At 30.0% G+C, this 26,582-nt stretch overlaps 1 protein-coding gene across 2 annotated transcripts in view; it reads left to right on the plus strand.

Annotated features, from left to right (window-relative positions):
- Positions 1-15,317: 15,317 nt before the first annotated feature.
- Positions 15,318-26,582, plus strand: part of LOC147066502 (uncharacterized) — a 40,795-nt gene continuing 29,530 nt past the window's right edge. Inside the window, exons 1-3 of one of the 2 annotated variants that reach the window (XM_085955607.1) lie at positions 15,318-16,178; positions 24,606-24,825; positions 26,303-26,431. In XM_085955607.1, coding sequence (XP_085811733.1) covers positions 16,170-16,178; positions 24,606-24,825; positions 26,303-26,431 — 358 coding nt within the window. In that variant the 5' untranslated portion in view covers positions 15,318-16,169. The remainder of the gene's footprint in view (positions 16,179-24,605; positions 24,826-26,302; positions 26,432-26,582) is intronic. The other variant, XM_085955608.1, reaches the window with a different exon arrangement.

Raw genomic sequence — 26,582 nt, forward strand, 5'->3', positions numbered from 1 at the left:
ACACCATCTGTAAATTATAGTCTTATTTAAATGAAAAAAAATCCGTATGACTGACAAAATTTAGTGTGCACCATTTATGGCGGATCTTAATAGCCTACTTCCACCCTTCACCCCTGAATTACCTACCGACAAACATATCCGTGAAAATCTCAAGGAATAATATTTTATATTTATATCTACCGCCAAATTTATAAAGTTTGGTTTTCCTCTCAATAAAATCGCGTATATTTATCATTTCTGGTAGAAAGACGTATCGATATGCATGTGTAGAATTATTAAAACCCGACTCTTTTATCGTATCTGCCCAATGCAACTCGCGACTCAAAAATTACTGCACTTTTTTACCATCATCTTTCAATATAAAACCCAAACACCTGCAGTTGATATAAATTATGTCCACGCGTAGGGACCTACACTTATATTATAATATGCGGTATCGTTTCGTTTTTTTAGAATAATTCGTTATTTATATTCGCCGTACAAGTACAATAATTATATTATTTTAATAATTATTGTAGTTATGTTAAAATATACTATATAGGTACTTATAAGTTTTCACTGAAATTGAGTTGTTATATATTAACACCCGTTTGTATTATACGTCAAAATGAGTCAGGCATATCAAACTTCGAGTAGACCGTGATCTACAAATCAGTATAAAATCTGACAGTGATTTGCCACACTGTACCATTGTAATTTTTCAACTTATATTATTTGGCTTAGGATAATTATACAACAACACATGTTTTTCACCATTACAAAGATATACTCAATTTTCTATTCGCCATGAAATTTTTTTGTTTTTCTTTTGAAACCTCAATGCACTCATTGTCAAAGTATTATCTTACTGTGCAAATAGTCTAATACACGACAGTTTGGGAAAACTACGCATCTGTTTAAAGTCCGGGGATACACAGCTTCTCTTACTTTCACTCCTGTGCCGAACCGTGAATGATACAATACAAATCAAGTGGTACGAAGTCACGCGGGCGTTCTTGTGGTTAATTTTAAAATGGTTTATTACTTTCGTTTTCTTCATAATAAATTTCAATTAAACCATATTATATTATTACAATTGAGTTCACGATTTTTACATTTTCATAATTATTTAATTGCTATGGGCCTACGTTGCGACCAACCGAAATTCATTCCGTGGTCGACCGGCCGATCGCGGAACACCGGAAATATGATATTTGAGAAAATATTGCCTCAATCAAATACATGGATGCGCCTTCAATATTCGAACGATCCAAATCTTTCAAACTAGATTATCTCAAAATATACAATATTCATGGATAAACAACGTCTTTGCACTTAAAACTGTATTATTATTAAATCTGATGTTCATACACACGCGGCCGTAACTCTAGCAGCGATTCTGTAATCAGTGATCACCGATGGCTTCACAACGTCTATTAACTCATTTAGTGCCAACAACGCGACTGGCGCGTTTGCAGTAGTTGGACATTAGATATAATTAACATGATATTTAAATGTGGTAAAAAAAGTAACTTAATTAACTGGTCAGCAGTGAATGTATTAAATAAAATTTTATAATCATTATTCCACATATTTTCATAAAGTCACAATTTTGTTATTATTAAACAGGTGGAAATATTATTTTATTAATATTTAATTACATTTAACTACTTTTAAACTTGTAACAAGATTGTAATAGCTCAATAACTTAAAAGTGTGCATGACATTTTTAATCGTAGTAATTATATAAACTTCCGCAAGTCCACGTCTTTTTGATTCTTTTTTGATGGTATCTGAAAAGGCAACAAATAAGGTTTTTTTGACGTGAACTTAAATGGGAATTAAACGAATCCAATATGACGTTTTAACCCCTTCGAAATGATCGACGATTTGGACATATTAATTTTTATTTCTATCATTGGTGGGGATCTTTTATGAAGCGGACTTCAGCACAAAGTAGCTGAATATTAAAAAGATAATTAATAAAAAAAAATCAAAGTGTAAAAGAATCTGTCAACAGTAGGCAAGATTTTTGCAAGGGTGCCTCTAAACACATCAATGCTTCAAGTCTCCACACACATAAAATCATTATTGCCCGCCATCATAACGATTTATGATAAATAAAATTAAATATCGATTAATTCGGAGAGTATTTGCATATCGTGTGGGTACCCGTTTTAATTGCTGAAGCCTTAAACTAAACGAATGGCTAACATTTCTATTTGTGTAATAAAAAAAACCATTTTAATACGTTCACATGTTGTGGTAGGTTTTAAACTTTATACATTCACAATACCAATAAGACAATTGCCACAAATATCAGAAATTGATTATTTTAAGTAGGTACCTGATGAAATTATAACGTGAGAAACTAATGACACCTTTAAATAGCTATGTACTTACTACAAAATTATTGGATCTGTCATCGTAACTAATATTTGTATGAACATATAATTTACGAATTGGTGAGGCACTTTGAAGATAATAAAGGTTCAGTTTTATTATAATATTATTAATTAAAATAAAATAAAAACAGTATTTAGAATAATTTATAATATTCTGTTAATTTAGAGTGAAGGTATGGATATAATAATATTATAGTATTATACCTATATTACAACACAATCAGAGAAGTGTGTTGTTATTCCTTTCGTTTTTTAACCTTCATACCATGACATCCCATGGGGGCAGGCAGGCTATGCATTGCTTAGGGCAGCACATTCTAAAAGGCGGCGTATTATGAAAGTACTACAAGTATTTCAACCATATTATAAAAGTAGTTTTGTGGCATTTTTTCGCCTGCGGCGCTAAAGATACGTGTAGTCTCCAGGCGTTAATGTATGTTTAAATCAGATTTTTTACGATTTTCATTTTATTTTTTTGGTTATGATGACCGTGATTAAATAGTAAAAATATGGTAGTTGTTGAATTGGAATAAAAATATTTGAAAAAATATAAATGATGACATTTAGAGTTGCTTATGGGGTGAGATTTGCTTAGGGACGGCATTGCCTCCATCTAACTGGTAACATATTTCATAATTGATAGATATATAGTACAATAAAAATTATATATACGTACCTACCCAGCTAGTAATAAAGAAAACAAAAATTAACAAGATAAATAATACAATATCCAAAGGGTTAAATTCGCACGAACTTGGGGTAAAAAGTTGTCACATGAATTTTATTCCTTTAGCGGTATGTCCAATCGCTTCCGATCGATTCGCAAAATGTCGTCTTTAAGTAGGTCAAAACACTCACGACATGCATACCTCACGTATAAGCAAACTTAACCATCTTACATTAATACAATTTATTATTTATTTTAATATACCTACTTTAGTTGTCATATTATTTTATCTTCAAAATTCTTTCTTACCTGGTGACAGTAGGTACTAATTCGTCACTGTACAGGCCAAGTAGCGTGTAACCCTCATATATCAAAATGTTCAGGAAGTGAAAAAAACTGTGGGCATTGGATTTACTTATTATTTTATGTAATATGTATTTATTATTTTATTACAAATTGAGTGGCTTAATCTGTACGTATCATATGGCTTACGTTTAGAGAGGGTTACAGCATTTGGCTGGAATATTTTTTGTCAAGTTACAAATTGCTTAAGAAATAGTTTTTAATTATTTTGATATGAAATATTTATTTGGGATTTATGATACTTGGCTAGTTCGCAATAATTATGCAATAGTATGCAATAATTCCATTCCCATCAAAATGTCACTTTGGTGAAAAGTCAGGGTTACGGAAATTGGCCTGTACCAGGGCTCGAAATGGACCGGAGCGCACCGGATCGCCGTTCCGGTTCATAAAATCCCCAAAATTATCGCTCTGTCTCGTGAAAAAATAATTTGACCGTCTGAGCTAGACAGGCCATGTAACAAAAAATCTAACACACTTTTTTGGAAAATACACATACAATTAGATAACTACCTATTTTAATATTTTCATAAAATTATCGAGCGCTCCGGTTCGTAAAATTTTCCATTTCGAGCGCTGGCCTGTACCTACAGTGACGAATTATAATCCTTGCTTAAACTTCCGTTATAAAACAAATAACGTTAACCAGTGACATTCCTAGGCAAAGTAGAACAATTAAGCAGACTTATAACGCCATCCCCTTTCATTTTACCACGTTTTTCTTAGCTCGTATTCTTGTTTGTCCGGTGGTTGTTTATCCAGGACAAATCTTGCAATCGATTTTTAACTAACTTCCCGACTAGCTAGACATTTGAAACATTTAGAATATAGCAGAACACGATGCCAATGCATTCTTTTAATATTTTTAGCCATCTTTAAGTAGAATTGAATTCATTTTCAGTTAATTCGGTTTTGTATGAAAAGTTTTTTCGGAAGAAATGCGTAATCCAATCCACTATTATTGATTTCTAAGGGGGTGGTCCTAGCAACTAAATTATTAATATATACGTGCGTTACTATGGAAATCAAAATGACATTTCAGTATTCTGTATTTCTATATTTGTTTGTTTTTTATTTACTTCATATCAAGTACAAGTTTGAGCATATTGAGCATAATAATTCAACAGAAAATTTAAAAACTTTGTATATAAAAGTTCTTTTTATCTTGTAATTATTTAGTTTAAAATTGTTTTCTTGTAAAATTCATTAGATAGATATCTACTAACGTAGATATTTACGATTATATTAAACAGATACATCATAAATCTTACGTTCAACTTACTTTTCAAATAATTTGCCGATATGCTTTGAAAATATTGTGGTAGATGGCACCTCATAACTTATACGAATAATAATAAATCTAGTACTCGATAACAACAACTCAGCTTGCCAATGCACTTGTATTGATTGGTTTATATTATACGGCGCATATGTATAAATAGGCCGGACAATGCGACAACTTTACCATGTATTAATTATATTGAATGTAAATATATTTATTCCGACCTTGTCCAATCCTAATAAGATTATATGCCTTCACAAAGTGGAGGTTTGTATCAACAAATGTTTGTTTTTACGATAAATGGATGTTAGCCACTTGCTCAATCTATTAGGTCATTACTCTGACTCAAAATACAAAACGAATGTGTATTTTCCAGACCAAGGATTCAAGCATGGGATCCACAAAATTATAAGCCGACGCGTAAGCCGCTCGCCATCGTTTATTTATTAGTCTCTTATTAATTAATAAAATACAATTAAAGGTAATTAAAAAATATTTTAATACGATATTTAGTAATGCTTTAGTAAGGAGTCTACGCAATTGGTCAACTCGATTAGGTTATTTGGTTACAAGTCGGTTATGGGGAAGCCAGGCGGGAACTGTGCTAATTGTCATAGCCGATTTTGTCAAAATTCATGAATTTCAAGAATGAAAACCTAACTTAACCTAATTTAACATTACCTAAACTAACCCAACCTAACAAATAATCCAGTATATCAGTTATTTTCAAAATGTGTTTGCCGCTGGCTTCCCCATAACCGACTTGTACCATTATTTGGGGTCTAGGACGATTTGGCGCCGGGACAACTGGACGCCACGCAATTCGAAATTAAATAGACATTAGGTACTTAAAAATATATTTAAATTATTATATTATGATTTAATAGTTAGTGAGAATTTAAATATGAACACGTAAATAATGATTTAATCGTGCATATGTTTAAGTTCCAACGAAAAAAGAGTTTTTTTATTTTATATAAAGTCTTAGGTGTAGTAATTCTCAATCCGTAATAAAAAAAACATTATATTAAGAGTGAAATGAATTAAAACTACTAAGTTGTAGATAGAAACTGATTAAAATTCCTCATCTACGTTCTGTATACGTGTCTAGGACAGTGCGGCGTCCAATTGTCCTGGCGTCTAGTTATTCCATTCCCGTTATTTGTTATTATGGAGTGAGTTTTGACTTTTTATATAGGTCTACGTGTAAGGGTAAAGCATGATTTTTTTAAAATGAATAAACCTAGCCTATATGAAGTACCATTCACATTTATGTTGGATGGCTGACTAATTATTTTTTTACGTGGTTATGAAATCTTAACGATAAGGAACCAATTAAGCAAGTCGATATGTACAATTTTTTACCGACGTTCCCTCGTAAATTGACCCATCAATGGTGTCAGCGTATTAATTATTTCATGTGAAAAACATCTTTACAGGCGGCCGTATAAAATTTAATATTTACCGTTGTGTTCCTTTGGCGAACCAATAAAAAGTCTCATCAGGCAAGCACCCATCGCTAGTGATTACTTACGACACGCGAAATCGAAAAATGTTTAAAAAAAACCACAAAAATTTACATCTGTAAAATGAACGTAGGTTTATTACCAAATTATTTTATTTACAGAAAATAGGGGTGCCGTGAGGGGTAGTAGAAAATATGCTGTCTTAATTACACATAATCTACTTATAAAACAAAATATTAATTTATAATTAACTATTTCTTTTATTCAACGAATAATTCACAAGATTTAAGAATGTACCATTCTAATTATTGAACATACATAATTTTGAAAAACACATTCTGAGAAAATATATTATAACCAATACGAAATTTTTTTTTGAAAAAAGTGTCCACGTCCACGACGTCGGCTAGTAATTATTGAAGTAATAGGTATCTTCTTTGATTTAATAAACAAAAATCGATTGCCAAAGTAGCTTGATTTAGAAGAGCGCTGATGAGTGGGTATTAAAAGTGGCCAATAGTTAAAATTTGTCGCAATTAGTATGTCACTGCGTAGAATAGAGGTAATGCGCGGATGGGATATGCAGGAAACCCGGGAGATGCAAGGTTCGATTCCCTGCCGGGGTGGCTTACTTTTTTGATTTTTTTTTCTATTGGTTATAATATATTTTCTCAGAAAGTGTTTTTCAAGATGATGTATGTTCAAAATATTAATTTATCAGCAATTCCTTCGCTTTACCTGTACACAACGAATTTATTTCACATATCGTATTATGTAATATTCCATATGGCAGTATATTCATGTGCAATGTATATCAACTGTCAAAGAAAATGGGTAGGTACTTTATCAAATGACGTTAATTGAGAACAAATCGATTGACTATTTTATTATTCTATTTACGAAAACTTATAAAACTCTAGTATCTATTCTTATAGACTTAATTGATTGCATTTTGCAAAACATCAAGCTTGTAACTGTAGTGATATTGTTTTTTTATATATTATACATATAGTACACATACATACTTTAATTTTGTGAAGAAATAGGGATGATACTTCTTAGAATACCGCATTGTATTCGAAATAATATAAGCAACTCAACAATAAACGCTATCTATGATCGGAACTAGCAATTTTGACATTTCGTTCTAACGGAATGTCTATAAAAAGCTTTCAGATCAGAGGACGCATAATAAATATTTCAGAAAGTAAAAGTTCTCCTTTTTTTAAAATGTATGTAATAATTTAATAAAATAAATTGAGACAAAGTATAAATTGAATTCAAATTCAAGTTCAAATGTATTTATTTTACATGTGATGTTCAAAGCGTTCACGACATAGCATAAAATAAGTGTTAACAATTTTTAAAGTAAAAAAAGGGTAAGTGAGTAAATAATACAATAATAAAATAAGAAAAATAAAAGTACATGGAAGCACACAGAGTGAACTAGGTTGATAGACCCTATATTAAAAACTTATAAAACAACGTCCACCTAAATTCCTCACGTAAGTGGAATATATCAATATCCGAAGCGATTTGATTAGACATAGTAATTGCAATACCAATTGACGCTATTAATTTCAGGTTGATCTGGCAATGAAATAGCATTTACACTGTATAAATCTATTGGAATTTACACATTAAAATAAAAATAACGAAATAAAAAATGGTATTATATGCACAAACATATTATCTCTTAATTAACTACCTATTTTTTTTATTCAAACGAATAATTCAAAAGATTTAAGAATGTATCATTATTTCTATTGAAGAAATACGACAGCTAGCAGGATTCTCTCTTTCTTTCACAGTTATTTACGTTTTAATTAAATCTATTTCATGTATTTAAATTTTCAACAAATAGATGTAACTATTACTAGTGAATTTTATCATTCTTTTTGTAGTGGAATAATATTATATGGCCCCGATTAATAGCATTTCACGTGGGAAAAGTAATAAAAGGGAGACAATAATTATTATTCAATCCATATAATGGAATGAATAAAAGCGATTCATTTGGAAAATAGTCGAATTGTTTCAGATTTTTCATCTGCGGTAGATAATTGACAGATTGCACGCGACATTGCGTCATTCATTTGGGGTCGGGGTTTTATAGATGTTTTACGATCATTCTATTAATTTTAAATTCAATAAAATTATATAAAATGTAATGGTATTTTGATTCAATTACACATTAAAAATATCTATTCATATTTTGTTATACCGAAGCTCGATTGGATATAATTAAAAAGAATTTCAATGTATACTTCATTTTTATTTTTTCGTTTTCTAGAAAATAATAAGTTTATTATATTAAAAAATTATAATAATATCAATATAAAGATTATAGACCTAATAGGTTGATGCAAGTGGCTGATATCCATTTCTCGTAAAAACAAAATCTATTAATACAAACCTCTACTCTGTGGAGGCTCATCTGATCTTATTAGGATCGGACATGGCTAAAAAAAGTTTATCTTTGTATTATTAAAATGTGTTTAGTCGCTCCCATCATATTCTGTCGCCAAATGCTTCTAGCAACACTAAACTCCACTTTAGTTATGTCATAATTAGCTTTATAATCAATCATTCGTAGATTTTAACTACCTCCAAAAGACGTTCGCTTCAAAAGTTTTTTTTTTTTTAATAATTTATTGATCAAACCGTTGTTTGAGTTGGACACATACAGAATAAAAATAAAATAATATATAAATTGTATAGTCGCATAAATGAAGTAATGGATTAAGTGTGTCTTTATTTGTTTACGTAGTATGTATTAAGGTATTACAAATATGTTTTGTTTTATTATGGAAAAATATCCGGAACTTGAAAAAACCTAAATAACACTTTGTAAAGGTAAAATGTAAACCTTACGTGCATTTGTTTCCATTGTAAGAAGCAGAGAGCAGGGGTGAACTGATGGCACACTCGCTAGTCGCCACCTGTCGGGGTGCGATGCGTCGTCACGGTTCTTGACCTCGAACCTCGAGGGTTGGGGTTCAAACAATCATCCCTCCGTCATCATTTCGCCCAAGTGTTTGCCACTCGCCTCTTCCTTGATGCGTTGTTTTGATATCGCAACTGTAAATACCTACGTGTGATTTGAAGAGGGTTTGTTTTTGATTAATATTGCTTAGTTAGTAGGTACTTACTGTTTCATTTTTGTCTGAGGAAGTAACTAGTTTATATTACCCTATTTATGCTACATGCAATATAATTGACCCACTGGGTCTATGTACTGGATCAATAATACACATTGAAAAATAACAGATTTTGTACTAAACTGTAAATTCTACGTAAAACGACTAACAGACAAGCTGGATGTTCTCGATCTTTTTTACTGATATTATTAAAATGTTTTAGTTGCTATTCTGTTCTGTAGAAACACTTATCTGCCTTATACTTTTTTTTTTTTTAGTTCTCCTGCTTTTGTGTGGCAGTGTGGCAGTGGCAATCTGTATAATGAAATATATTAAATTTATACGAATAATATTTTCAAGAGTCTCAGAGATTTTTTATTAAGCAGGCCCCCAGGCTAGGATGTTTGGCGGACCCCCCTACCTATTGCTAAGGGTAAAGTCAGTGTGACGCACTGCAGTAGCGTTATCCAAATTTAATGGTGTATTTTTAGCATTATTTTATATTTTTAATAATATGTACTTAGGTACATTCATTTAAATTTAATTATGGAGTTGTCGAATATCGGCATACAGTAAAAAATTGCATCGTACAACCAAATAGTCTTAATTATTAATCAAAGGAAAATAACGTCGCAGGCAACTTTTTTTACCATTAGAGCAAATTTGTGATCTGTGTTTATCTCGGTATGGTCGGCTCGTCACACCGGGGCCTAGCTGAGCCCGGGCCCCTAGGCTAGAGCCCTGTCAGCCCCCCCCCCCTTGTGGGGGCCATGTTTGGTTTGATAGATAAATATATTCGCCACCAATACAAATTGATGATATGGATATTTTAAAGTAACAGGTATTATAATTCTTTCAATTTACTGAATTTTACATCAAAACTGCTCTCCAAATATAACACTTACTTTTCGTGTTTCTTCCATAATTTTCCATCCCTTAGTTAAAATGTATCACTCCATATCTCAAAAGCATCAGTCATTTCCAATCCACTGCTTTTGCGGTTAACGTTTCTGCTGCATTAAGACATATGTGCCGTCCATATATGACGTCATGCCCTAAGAAGTATGGGGGGGGGGACAAAATATAAAATCCATTTTTTTTTCTAAAAATATTACTTAAGATTCGTCAAATCATTTTTGACAGGAGTATAAGAGATTTTGTGTTGATGTTGACGCACGCCAAAAATACCAAAAATTGAATAACTAAAGTTTTACATATTCATGTAATGTTTAACAATCCTTATCCGCAGTAGGTATATCGTCATGCACTGTCAGACACTTGCCCGTCTTTTTTCGCGCCGCATCACCCCTAACCCCAAAAAACGACATACTCTGCAATCATTATTATTAACCCCCGACTCCTCTAATTATACACGTGCCACGATATGCTCTATTGAGATTTACAAAACCAAGGCGTTTATTTATAATATTATTCACCGGGCTTTTTGGTGAATCTCTTTTTAATAGTGAAAATATATCCAACTCTTCTTCATGTAGGTATTTATTTGATGCTATATTCAAGTAGTTAAATAAGTTATAAGATTTCATTATAAATGAAAGCTTCCATAAGCTCCTATGTATTAATATGCTTTACATTTACGCTAAAAATATTTTTATTGTACTAATCCCATTGTTGATATTATTTTGATCGATATATATTATATACCTACCTACCATTGGCGAAATATCGGTTGGTTTTATTTAATAATTTCATAAACTATTTTTTATATTAAATAAATAATTCATAAGATTCAAGAATATTCGAATCATTTTTTTATAATAGGTATGTTTGTGATGAATGTTCAATGAAGAATGCTACTTTCTCGAATCTTTTTTATAGTTTTATAAAAAAATATTACCAAGCGGGTACGTTAAAACTAAAATATTGAGAGAACCTCACGCCGTTTAGGAATTAAGGTAAACACAAAATCAAAAAAAAACTGTCGTCGATATTAACTAAAATTGATAAACTCCTCGACCGCATAGTTATTGGTAAATTTCGTCATGATTACATATGAAAGCTAATGGATGTGGGCTAAATCTCAACCATCACCAATATTTCTTCAAGTTTTATTTTCAAATATAGGTATAATATTATGTTAATGTATGTTCTTAATATTGATTAAGTGTCAAACATGTATTATAACGTCTATCTACAACATACAAGTACCTACCTACCTGCTTATCTACATACATAACGTGAAAATCTACTCACATTCAAGTCACAAATTTCATGGAATTTTCTGTGTCATAATATCTTGTAGATCCTGCAGACAAAATCACTGCTTGAAAATCTGTCGCTTGTCGAATATGGTACTTACGTAGAATCTAGATTTGCTATAAATACGCAATATGTATTGTAATATTTCAAAGACAAATATATATCTATATTATATATATGTAGGTATACCTACTTACGTTTTAGATGGCACACTATTGTAGGTTTTGAGTATTACTGGGTGCAGGAAAATACTAAAATATACTCTGTATTGTACATCTTTTATTTATTTACCTATAGGCATTATTATGGTAATCTTTTCATTTTTTGTGAAAACGCCATGTGATAATTATTTTCTTATGCCTATTAATTTATTTTATTTATCAATATTTAATTCCGTAGTGCCAATACACTATTACAGGTACCTAAGTGCTTATAACGTAGGTATATTATATCTACTAAAGATGGATAATACCATAATAGCGATTATTTAGAAAGTTAATAATTGTTGAGTAGGTGGAAGTCGTTCTTATTTCATCGGAATGATTGGAATTTAACAAATCATGGATTCAAAAACAGAATATTTTCATGAAAAGCTCTGCGTGAGAATCGAAGCTCAACTTATAATAACATAGTGCTCTGATTTTACGACAGAGACCTCAACGAATGGTCATAAACGAAAATTGATTGACTGTGATTTCGTCAAAATTGGAAAATACAATTATTTCACTCAAATATTCATATCATGACATAGTAAGAGCTGTGTTTTTTACCTCATATTGTAAGCAGGACATATACTTACAAACTTACATTATCACTGTTTTACATAATCTCATTTATGTCGAAAATTGAGAAATTAATATTATGTATACAAAGTATGTACCTAATAAAATATGTAGGTAATAGCTAAATTTGTGTACATTCTTTAAGCAAATTTATTAAGTAATATTATTATGACGTATGAATGCAAATATAATACATAATATATGAAAACTTTATACTTCGTATTAGGTTACGCTAGAAATATCTTTGCTAATTTATACCAGTCTTGCCCCGCCTTCCGCTGAGAGTCAGCCAATAGCTCGGTTTATCCGAGATTGGAGGAGGGGCCAGTGAATCTAGCCTGGATTTCAAACCTTCGAGAAGCCTACGAAAGCTTTCGATATTAGTGCTTTTAAAAAATAGTATAAGTACCGGCGGGAAAGTGTTAATTTGATCTGAGGGAACTATGTATTTTTGTTATCGTTTTAATCTCATATATTGAAATAACGACTTTATAGATTTTATTATATTGTTACATTTTATCTACTTTAAGAGTGAATAGGTACTTAAGTAAGTAATTATAAATTTTTATTTTTATTTTGGTTATAAATAAGTATTTTTATTATTTTTGTAGGTATAATTATTAATAGGTACCGTTATGTTTACGAAAGTGAAAAAAATTATAAACTGTATTCTGTTTAATCAATTATGAATTATGAAGAAAATAATTAATTTCATTTACATTACCTACATATTCTTTCTTAGTGTTGAATATGAAACGGATGGTAGATAGGTATTAAGAATGTAAAAAAAATACATTTTAATATTTTCGGAAAATTATCAAGCTTTCCGGTTCGTACAATTTTCCATTTCGTCATCTTACTGTCCGTTTTTTTAACGTCTAGGTTTCGACTTCTTATACCTATATTTATTTTTTATATTTTTCTTTATATTATATATCATTGTGATTATTAATATTGCCGATTACAAGAATACTTATTATGTAGAAAATTTGAAATGGATCGTGACCCAGATGATTTTACTATAGAATAGCCTTCTCAGCGGGTTTACCTCACTTCTATCGGTATCCTGGATTAATAGATGCAATCATCTAGGGCATTTTAATACGTCATGTATGTCTTTTTATTCTGATGCATGCCTAAAAGACAAACAGACATTAACGATTCTAATAAATATGACGGTTACGACACGCGTATTTGGTAACGACTTTTGAAAGCAACAGTACTCAAGAACTCGTGGGTGAGTACTTAGTCGTACATGCAGGCCAAGTTTTTATCGCTTGACTCAAATTCTTGAGTGTCTGGGTATAGTGAATGTGTGTGAAAGACAAGATAGGTACCCACCTGTACCAACATAAATATCTAAAAAAATATTGGTAGTTGAATGCGTGAACAGGTTCACAATTGTATTAAAAAGCTCTTATGCACAATCACTAATTATTACTTATACGAAAATGCATTTATGCGCGAACAAAATAGATGAGTATTGAATAAAAACTGTTTAAAAGATGTACCAAAAATATTCTGATATAAATATCCATGTGTTTTTTAGCACGCCGCGGATGGAAAACATTACGTGAATATGTTCATAGTACAGGTTAGGTTAGGTAATAATCATTTAGGTATTACTTACTCTGTTTCACTACAAAAATAATGTGTACGGATTAAAGTTGCTCCAGTTGTTAGCGACGTGGAAGTTGAGTTTTCCATATATACCGCTTAAGTACCTAGATGGTAATGTAGAAACCATAAAAGAAGCAATAAAAATATGGTTAAAGAATCTTGGAATTAAAATACCTATAGGTACGTACTTATGTTTAAATGTATCGTCTGCACTTAATTTCCACACCGACCAAAGTCCTTAAATAAAATAGAAAATTTTAAACTTATTTTCACGATATTTAAGTTGTTTATAAAGTTGTATACAAAGTTGTATATTAAAGTTGTATATAAAGTTGCAATCTGAATAATAATATCAAAATTGTCATATAGTAAAATAAGTAGTGTAATAAACTACTTTTTAAACATTGTTACAACTAAAATTTGGAGAGATCCTGATGTCAGCTATCAATGAAAGTAAATACCTACCTATTATTGGTAAAGGTAAATCGTTTTACAGTGGCACCACGGGTACGACAAATGCGGCTTGCAGTTGTAGTGGTATTGTTTGCTAGCATTGAAACAGGCATTGTCGCAAGCAATTCAATACACGCGCGAACCGCCTATGGTGCCACTGTAAAATGATTTACCTATTACCTTCGTTAAAACCACAAAACCAGATTAATCAATGCAATTTGTTATACGCTTCAGATGTAGGTATATACTAGGTACTAGTTAATTTCACCGTAATTAGATAGGATACACGTGGCTCAATTATTGATATAGCATATTGCCGCAAATTCCATGGATATGTTGGAGTCTTGCCCAACGTCGTATTTTTTCATAGGTTATAATATCTAATAAATAGTTGATGATTTCATTTAAAAATGGAAAGAATTTTTATAATAAACTTAACGTTTTATTACGTTATTTTTTATACATAGACAAAATAATTATCTTATAATTAATAATTCTTACACTTTAGTTAATTACCTACTTAAGCAGATACACATCGTTTATAGCTGTACCAAAATTCGATTATTAAACCAACCTGTAAAATTTCATATAATGTATATGATCGTTTTTTTTAAAATGGAATTCTATCAAATACTTAAGTTTCAAATTGATTATTAAATTAACTACGTTAAAAATAACTGCATATTATTAAATGATATGTAGGTATTATAGTTATTTTTGATTAGACCAGATTGCTTTAAAATATTTCTTTGAACAAGTGTGACGCATGGAGATGTGACAGTTTTTATGGAAATGTGATAATCGTGTATGAAAGTGAAACAAAGCTCGGCGCATCCCTTAGCCCCCCTCTCTTCATCACAGGTGATCAGTTCCCGTTGCCCCCACCCCGGTCTGATTGTCCTGGCGCTTGTTTCAGATAATATACGCGAGCCTCCTGTCTTCAGTCAGGTGTGGCGACGTACCCGAGAGACACGTGCCCCTCTGTAACCAACCACGCGATAAATTAACAACATAACATAACGATCTCGTTAATGAAATCTTCAAAATCGCTAAATTGACCAACCATTAAAAATCGGAAAAGATTTTAAAATTCAAAGTGAATGAACATTTTAACACCTTATTATAAAAAATCATAATAATTCATTTAATTTTAAAACTAAGAAAATTTTTACTTAAACTATTGTAAAGAAAGATTTTAGTATTTAATTTATAAGATTAACTAAACTTAATAATCATTAAAGTGTTTTTTTTCCATTTCTAATGAAAAACTTTATATAAGTAATACTTAATCGAAATATTTGAATTACGGCTAATAAATAATTAATGAACCTTTCAAAAGTCTAAATCGATGTCAATTATTACAGATTATACCTTCACAAATTACAATCGTAATAATCAAGTTTTCGAGTCCAATCAAATTAAAGCTAATCAACTTAATGTAACGTCCAGCGAACGCTATCGCGACATCAAGAATAAACAAACGAGTTTTTCCTATGCCGCCCGACAAAGCACGTAGGTAGTAAATTAAGTGAAATATTGATATTTTCATTATTGTCCATGGTGTCTAATCGTAAATACGCGCGGTGTTATTTTGACGTAACAGTTATATCAATGTCACAAAAGCTTTGACGCGGTAAACAGACATTGTTCCTGAAAGCTTCGATAAGTTTGTTTATGATTTGCTGAGAGCTTTTTAACAATCATTGAAAGACATTGCCGCTTTATTGTTTCGTGATAAACATCATGGTGAACAATTTTTGACAGCTGCCAAACTTGTGTCATTCTTCTTGTTATGAAGTTGGTAAGATATTTTCTATTTACACATTTATATTTTAGAAATAATATTATTATTTAAATAAGATTAAAGTTATTAGACTAATCTGAATCTTTGGTGAAGTCAGAAGAACGTCTTGCAGTCTTCTTTTTCAAAGAACATTCATGTTTAATTAAAGTTACTTTAAATATATATTCTGTTATTCTGTGATGCAATCAGTGACAGTTCATAGTACCTATGTTACTTTTTAACATAATATATTGTGAAACATATGTAATATTTAAAAAAAGGGCACTATAAAAAGGCTATTTAAATGAATATACACATTTAATTAACAATATAAGTACTTAAAATATACATATTTGTATAAATACTATGTTTTGTCTAATATAATTCAAATATAGCTTTTATTTTAAACTGAATTGAGTGGGATTTGTTCACAGGATAGATTAATAATATAGAAGTGCCATGTACTAAGACTTTGATGCCAGTTTTAATTCATGACTTAATGGGGGCAAGCCATTAAACATAAGAAATTAAGAATTCCCTGAATATATTCAAGTATTAACAATATTTAATGCGCGTTGCGTTTACATGACAAAGTTTTATGCATATTTTGATACAGACGTGAATAATATATTTTTTAACATGTGTTTTAGTTTATTCCTTTATTTATCTACACTCGAGAATCGTATGTTCTTGTAACCATACCCATAAGGTAACGCAATTCCCATTTTTGAATATTCCTTGAATTGGTTAATAGGAGTTTACTGACTCTTAAAAATAAATATAAGTGTTATATTAATATAAGGTAATACTGCATACTTTTATAGATATGTACCTAACTACCTATTGATGAAAAACCTTATTGATATAATGCGTTAATATTATACATACAATTATCTAGCGTACCCATTATTACAGACGATTTAACATTGCAATTGGACGTTTGGTTCGTCTTTTATATAGTTATATATTTATAGATAATTTAATATTATCGAGTAGGTAGGTTCTTGTAGTATATGGAAGTAGTATTATACTGATCTCGACTCACAGTGGCATATAAGCACAATATGACATATGTATCAAGTCTCAGTATAAGTAGTTAATATTAAATCATGTTTAATTAATTGTGTTAACAATAAATTTTAATTGAAAACACATTGTATATATTAAATTAAAATAAAACACAGTTAATAATTTCCCATTTTAAGTAAGCTAAACCAGTTCTGATGATAATTTAACTTATGGAGAATAAGTAGATACTACATATTGTATTTTATTTTAATTATATAAAGTATATTAAATTATAGGTTAAGTGGCCACGAAGATGGATAATTTAAGGATGTTAATAATTTTTATATGCATATCTCTACATATGAAAATTTATACTAATCCATTAAATACTTAACATGGCGAATAATATTTCAATAACGAATATAATATAATCTGTTAAATAAAAATGTACTTAGGTGCCTATTATTTTTTCAGATATACCTTTGTAAGAATACATAAAAATTATTAGAATCCGTTTATCATTTGTTATTGATATTTTTACTCTCAAATTATTGATATTATTCTCTTCAAGAGGTTGACTAAAGTTTATAGTGTGTTAATGTGACATAGATTTATTAAGTACTTACCTATGCTAATTTTAGTCTCAGAGGAAATTTTAATTGTGTTTGTATTAAATCTGTTTTGTAGGGTTCAATGCGACAATGAACATTATTAATACTACAATAACAATTGAACAATGTTTGACTAGTTTGAAATTCAGTGGCTTCGAATATCATTTTTTGGTTCAAAGAAACCTTCAAGAAGAAACAATTACAATTTAAAATCAGCATAATATTTTGCATTAAGCTAAATTGGTCTCGAGAAAATCTGATGATATTTAGTATCTACTATATTAATCAACGAATTGTTAATTTTAATATTAATAATTAGGTACATAACGATTCGTATCCGGAAATTTGTACGTAAGCAGTTCACCGCACGATACTTATTCGTGCGTGGCAGTACGTGAAACATGAGTTCGTGTAACATTTAATCAAATGACGTGTTCTTCGTTGAACATTTCACCGTGGAGTATATTTATACGTATGGTACAACATGTGGAGATGCCTTTACTAGGTTAGGTTAGGTATGGTTATGGTTAATCTAATCGGAACAGTACTATTTGGAAACTATCGCCGCATTTTATAATATATGTACCACGGTGAAATTAGATTTATTAAAATTACTATTAAAATTATTGTATTTGATCGAAACCTACAAAATATTCCTACAATATAATAATAACTTAGTCATAATTAAGTATTCGTATAATAAATACGTACGTGTTTATTAATATTACTTATTTATTCATGCGTTTCCACTTTTAGTTAAAAATAATTAACTACCTAACCACAAATCGTTCTCTAATACTGAAATTTGATAAATTAAATATTAGATTACGTAAGTGTGTTGTTATTTATATACCTAAAAATATAGTATGGCGATGGACGAGCGGGTTATGCGTCAGCTTATAATTTCGTGGGTCCCAGCTTTAAATCATAGGTCTGGAAAACACATAATAATATATATTGGTTATCAATTTGTATTTTGAGTCTTCAGCTAATAGATTGAGCAGGTGACTAACATTCATTTCTCATAAAAGCAATAATTTGTTAAGTAAAACAATCCTCCACGTCGTGGAGGGCCTTATTATCTTATTAGGATAGGACATGGTTAAAAAAATATATATAATAAATTCTACTGAGAATTAAAGCTAAGGAAATATAATAGAATTAAAATAATATACGATATAATTAAAATTAGATTAATAGTATTATTCATTCGATGAATTGAAAGAATTCAATTAATATTTAATTTTCTTTTATAAGATTTATTGTAAAAGAGGCCATGAGATTTTCAACTAAACAAATACCACTCTCAAATTTTTATCACACGAATTTTGTCAATAGTTATTTTCTGATGCATTATTCCACGTTGGTATAACAGCTGCACATTTTCGGCGCATTGATCAACATTGAGAGACGTTACCGAAACTATTCAAATAATCATTAAGTATTACTGAAGGACATATTTGCATATGAGAACGTCGTTCAATCGACAGCTTAACTGCGACAAAACAAACAATCACAGATGGTATACAAGACACACAACACATTAACCCAATATCAAAATTTCTTTAATACGTTGACGAATAATATCAGAGATTAACTCATTTAAGCAAAAAATCGAAAAAAAACAATTAACAATAGCAAAGATTTGATTTCAAATGATTATTTAAGGGTATACCTCAATTAAGGTCTAAAAATATCGTGGCTAGGCGATGCGCGGATTGTGCATATGACGCGTGCCGAACGAAATATAATTTGTCATATAAATCCAACATGCGTCCATTTAATGTTCTATTAGTAACAATAATAATATATTCATTGACGTGTTTTCTTTTTCAAGTAAATGGGTAACGTCTTTTATTCATCTTTACACGAATTAAGAATTAATACCCCCGTCGCCATCACGAAACAAATTGACGTGTTCACAGCTCGACTTTCGCTCTGCAATTGCCAGCGAGTCCAAAATTTCGTCGCACCTATAGTTGAAAATTATTTGCCGTTTCACTGAAGTATGCTCTTAACGCATTTAATTTGTAAAGAAACAATTTGCAGACAGCAGCAAATAATTTAAATCATTTTAATTACCCATAGGTACCTAAATTAGACACATCATCAGAATACCAGCAAAATATAATTCAAGTGCTTTCCAGCGACGTCTGTAAGCAAAGTGACACACATAAGCTGTGTAAAAATTCCGCAACCAATATTATAAATATGTTATCTAAATTCATTACATACTCTCCTATAATGGATTAAAGGGGGGACATGCTCAGCGTAGGTCAAAATGGAGCTTTTATTCTATTTTCAAAGCATGATCCTGGACATACCTTAAACGTTGTAGATAATATATTTATATAATTTTGAAGCCTTATTATCTGTTATATTTATTTTAAACATTTGATGACTGCATAAAGTATTTTTATTACATAAAATAGTATTCTTTTAAACTTCTCGCTCGAATGTTTAAGAATATAGTCATATTTAAGTACATAAATGTGCAGTGGTGTTAGGATTTTTTACATTTATTAATTTTTAAACGCATTTATAAAACCATCAGTATAATTTATGTCGACATTATTATAGTGAAATATTTACGATAAAAAATTATATTGATAATCTCGGTGTCCAAAATTTGACAAGAATTAGGCGTTTTATTATTTAAAAATGGGCAAGATTAACACATTTGAAGATAATTCTAAAGATACTAATTATAAGCTATGTTTTTGACCATTTAAGTGTGGTAAACATCCTACGAATAATGATTGCTTTATAATAATTATTGACCTAAGAATAAGGTAGTGTTTTTTTGAAATACGCCATTTCTTTTGGCATTCCCCAGTAGTTAAGCTACAACATATGGCCGTAGCCATAAATTGACAAACTAAAACTGAAGTAGGGAGTAACAACATGTTAACGCGCGTGTTTGAACATGTACCTAACCGGAAAAAAAAAACATTTTTTTAAACGGTACAAAACCAAACGACCTTTACGACAGTCATCTTTAGGACTCGCCATTGCATATTATTGACAAAGATCGCATAACCCTTGTTCTTAGGTCTGATGGAAATAAGTCCTTTATGTGAGATTATTCCATCGCAATCTTTGCGTTTTAAATGTGTGAAAAACAATAGCACATTCTGGGTGATCGTGTGTTTGTAATCCGCTAAGAAATTATGAATTACTACGCTCGCGCAATGTCCTACTGACGACTTGATTTCGAGTTTATGACATGTGCATTATTTAAAACATACGCAACTGTACGCTGTGACAATATTATATGTGAGCTTTTAAAAAAATCATTATTTTCGTACGACGTATCAAAGCTTGGTATTTGTATGATATTAGGTATTTTTAACATTTACTAAATATTAAAACTTAGATATAACTTTACTGTCCAAGTAAGTATATGCAGTTAATTTCAATCGCGAATCATTTAAATCTCTCCAACATACAATCTTCACCACTGACCTACTCTACGTTTTTTAAGTTTTTTTTTAATACTTTTGAATACTCAGAATTGAATTTTATTGTATTTTAAGACATATGTATGGAAAGCATATTATTTAAAAAAATATTGTACCTATATGGCTATGAGTATTAACAAAGGTTTGGTATTCTTATTAAAATATTAATTATCAAATACTTTTAACATTAAATATAAATATGCATATTCCTATATTTTATTTTATTTTATAATAAAATCTAAATACTTAAAAATAATAACGCATTTTTGATACTTATCATTTAAATTTATGTAATAAAAGAACAGCTAAGCTTTGGATAAAATATAAAATAATCTTTACAAAATATTAGTAAAATTCCAGCTCAAAGTAAAGAAAAATGTAATAATGCTGCGGTATATATATCGAAATACAATTTAAGCGTCTTCAATATTGTGACTTTCGCAAAATACACACTTTACTCACTGCAATAGGTGTCATTTTGTAAAATGTGGATAATAGCACTGGAATATAAAATTACATAGATGTAGAAATAAAATACCGGTAGAATATTATTGAATCAAGCTACTATTAAATGTCATTAAAATAATAAGGTACAATTGGAACTAAAACAAGAATATAAAGATTTTTATATTTTTTCAGTCCATTTATCGATGAAACGATTTGAATGAAATAATCCTTTGTTATAAATCAGACTTACCTATCGTTATTATTGGACATGTGTTATTCTTTTTTTTATTAAGCTACAAAGTCTCATATAAGGCTTATTTAGCTGTTCATTTATATACTAGTATTACATTTCCATTACTAATACATAATAGATAATAATATTATATGTTAACTTCAACCATATGGTATTATAATTTGTACTTGCAGGTTTCATTCTCTCATAAACATTTGGATAAACGAAAACGCTTTGATGTTTAGCTTTGAGCTATACACATCTAAAGATTAAGTTGTAATTGATTTAAATTATCAAAAAGTCTACGATTTTAACCATCATAAAGCGGACATTGCATGATATATTATTATATGATATTTGAAAATAAAATCAATGTACCTACATATTATAAAGCCTAGGCATTGATAATTTTTATTATTATGTGTACCTTTATTATATTGTTATTATAAAATGAACTGTCTAAAATTTAATTAACATATTGATAGAGTAATAGAAATAATTAACAAGTAATTAAGTAGGTACATAATATATACGATATATTTAACTTATTGTACATTTTCCCACAATTGTTATAAATGTATATATTATATACTTACAACACCTTCGTCCTAACGGACACTGGACACTTTTGTTGAAATCGATGTTCATGTTTTTAATAATATATATACGTATAATAATAAATATAATTAAAATTCTAAAGTACTTGCATTAGGTTATAACAATAAAACATTTAGTAAGATTGAAAGTTATTATTATAACCGTGGTCAGTTTAATAATAGTGTCTTAACTGTGTCCACACCTCTAAAGCTTTTGTTCTTTGTTCTCACGTTTTATCATCAACCATAATCGATATAGGTACCCATTTTTATTTTACAATATATAAAAATGGCATTCAAAAATGAAACGAAAATATAATTTTAGTGTTAATAATAACGTTATACTTAACGGACACATGCTTTAAAAATAATTTTAAATCAAAATTATCAACATTTTATTGTCGAATAAAAATTTTAAAAGTAAAAGTAACTGACTTATCCTCAATTCTCAGAATATAACAATGACAATATGTAATGGAAAATCATTTCCATTACCACTCTGCTGAAGTGCTCCAGAAACATTTCAGTTATCATACAGAACGACTTAACTCATCAAGGGATTGCACAATAATAACACTACGTGGAAGTTTTACGTTATAGCTTTCCATTACCATAAGTACCATTACAGCAAATACCAGGGTTATTTTTGCGATCATTCAGATTATGTTATTAGTTCAGACACAATAATTGATTTGTTACGATTTTATACACTAGTAATTTTCATAACCAAACAAAATGTTACAGTAAAAAGTAGAGAAAAATAAAAATAATCAAAGAGTAAAAAAATCAATGAAAGTGTATTGCATAATATGTGAAATTTTGGCAAGAAGGTTTATAATTAAAATTATAATTATTTTGATACACGTTCATAACATGATATTTAGAATAAAACTATATCATATATTAAAAAAAGAAATATATCAGCATTAAACGGTAGAAAAGTGTAAATACAAACAAATATAAATTAGATACATCGAATGAGCTAAGCATACCCTATTTTAAGAATTTATAGACCTATCCACATCTCACGCAGGTAGAATATGTCAATATCCGAAGTGATTGGTTGAATAGATTTATTGCCTTCCCAATTGGCATTACCAATGGCAGGTTAGTTCTGCACCTTGGGAGACCAAACAATGCACCTCAACATGGTTAAGACCACCACTGAACAGAAACATTAAACTTTTTAATTAAAAAAAAGTGTTGTTAATTTAGACTCACCTAGATATAACTGTATACCTACTAAGAATGCAAGAAATAGGTATATAGTTGTTTTAAAAATTCAACTTTTGCAATGAAGGAAAATGACTAAGTTCTGTAATTTTATTAAAATCATTTACCCTAAACTTTACTAGCCATCAATATTTGGTACCTATATTATAATATGCATTTCTAATTGCATGTTGCTCTATGCAGTTTTGATTGTCGTTATTTCGATTCAAAAATCACGCTTTTCTGTCTAAATTTTAAATTAACATCATTTCGTATATAACATCATTGTTTCGTATACATTACAAATTTAATAATAAGTACAGAATTTTCAATCCGCATCTCTAACTTTAGGGATTGGTAGTATTATAATAATATGGACTTACACGTAATTTTAAGAAATAAATTTAATTTATATTTATTTATTTATAAGGAATAAAATCTAACTACACTACTACTCTATGACGATGTATTGTCAATGACATTTTATATTTAATTAAACATTATTTAAGTTATCTTCATTATTCTTATAACAAAAAAGAATTGATGTCTAAAATATTTTTAATTAAAAATGACTCTTTATTTGATAACTGACATCTAAAAAAACGAAAATGATTCAACAAAATTAATTTATTAATTGGTTACCTACATAGAGATTTTCCTGATTTTATGCCGATTAATTTGAAGAACTATCTCATTCCTACGTCGTTAGTTCTTAAATATAGTTATTTTCAAAACGAAATATATCATACAAAATACCTTAGCATTTTCAATTCTGAGATTTCATGATCGCAAAATAAAGAGGTATTCCGAGATTTCAAACATATTAAAAAAATGCCATTACATAATTTTTAATTACGATGTTTTTCATTATTCACCAGGGTAGCATGCTGAAACAAGAGGCTCCCCCTTCTCCTCTTACCCCACCACCTGATACTTCTGGATTACTACTGGCGTATGAGAGGGACAGGAGACGTGGAATAGCACTGAGTGCATTCTGTGAAAGGGAGAGGGAAAAGCTCAGTGCGTTTTCCATGGTATCATCAGCCAGAGACTTTTCTTTCGGAGTCGACGGATTAAAAGAATACGCAAGGGCGAGAGGTTTGTACAATTTAAATATTCAATTCAATTTTACAATAATTATTGTGCTCATATTTGTTTATATAGTCAAATTGCATTTATATCATCGAGAAAACATATTGTTACAAATAATATTATGTTTATGACAAATTCGACAATCATGAATACCATCAAAATGGGACCAAATATATTGTAATTTCACGGTTTCCAAAGCAAAGTTGAAAAACAACGTTAAAAATCCAATCGGATTTTCTAAATTTGTATGCCTATTGTGCTGATTGTGTCAGTGTCTCAGAGCCAGGGTATCTTAGGTCCGATTTCCCCCAAAAAATAGTTAATTAGTATGCTTTTCTTACCTTATTCATAACAAAAACCTAGAATTCATACAACCATAAAGCTGTAAGTCCATAGTGATTACGTGTAATAATACTATCGGCCTTTCTAAGTTTTTTTTATGTTTATTTTTGTATCTCAGAAAAATTGTGTATTTAGTCCAATTTTAGTCGAAAATATTAAAAAAATGTAAGTACATCGATTGTCACATCTTACAGACCCAATTCATATTTTTAGTATACTCATGATAAAAATTTACAATTTCAACAACCAGTCTTTATGGTTCCATTACAGTTAAGCGCATATAACATCTTATGTTGCGTTTTATGAGTGTTCTTTTTGGAATTATGATACATCGGTTTTTAAATACAATGACTAGGTGACAAGTATTATTGATAAGCAAATATAGAATTTGTGATTATATTTGTTTTATTGTTACTAGTACAATTAATTTAATATACATATTATAATGAAAATAATGAAATAATATAGAAAATGGAATAGATCATTTATTTCTAGCCACACCGCCCTAGTTTCAATATGACGGGTTTGGGTCAAAATCCCGAAGGCCGAAATCCCAAATGGTGAAATCCTGAATGGCCGAAATCCCGAAAGCTTACATCCCGAAAGCCGAAATCCCGGATGCCGAAATCCCGAATGCCGAAATCCCGAATGGCCGGAATCCCGAAGGCCGAAATCCCAAAAAATAAAAAAATACAGTAATACAATAAACAGTAATAATCGTGCAATCAAGAGCAAATCGGGCAATATCGATTAATCAATCATAGAACAAATGGGTTTTTGTCTCTCCTGTAAAAAATTGCGTAATCTTAACACTTATATTGAATTGCGCAAATTTTACAAGAGAGACAAAACCCATTTTTCCACAAAAAATGGTCTTTTGTCTCTCTCGTAAAATTTGCGCAATTCAAGATAAGTATTAAGATTGCGCAATTTTTACTGTTTGTAATTTTTTTTATTTTTCGGGATTTCGGCCATTCGGGATTTCGGCCTTGGGGATTCCGGTCTTTGGGATTTTGACCCAATCCCGTCATATTGAAACTGGGGCGGTGTGGCTAGAAATAAATGATCTAGTCCATTTTCTATATTATTTCATTATTTTCATTATAATATTTAAAAACTTTCAATATTCTATTTTCCATAGCTGAACTGGGTGCCCTAATGTATTGCGGACCGCTGGGTTACCCAGCTTGTGTTTGGCCACCCTTGCTTTTACGACCGCCACCGCCACCCGCCTCACCGCCCCGGACTCCCGATAAACAAAACTACGAAGGTATGTAATAATTTTCTTGTACATGTAGTCTTTCCATATTGGTATAAGTATAGTTTGTATGTATACATATACATCATGTAAATTCTAAATCAATTGAAAAGATATATTTTTTTTTAATATTGCGTTAATTGTAGATACGTTTTTTATTGAT

The sequence above is a fragment of the Rhyacophila brunnea genome, unplaced genomic scaffold (assembly GCF_057557595.1).
Source record: "Rhyacophila brunnea isolate RB1 unplaced genomic scaffold, BYU_Rbru_1.0 scaffold_5, whole genome shotgun sequence".
NCBI lineage: Eukaryota > Metazoa > Arthropoda > Insecta > Trichoptera > Rhyacophilidae > Rhyacophila > Rhyacophila brunnea.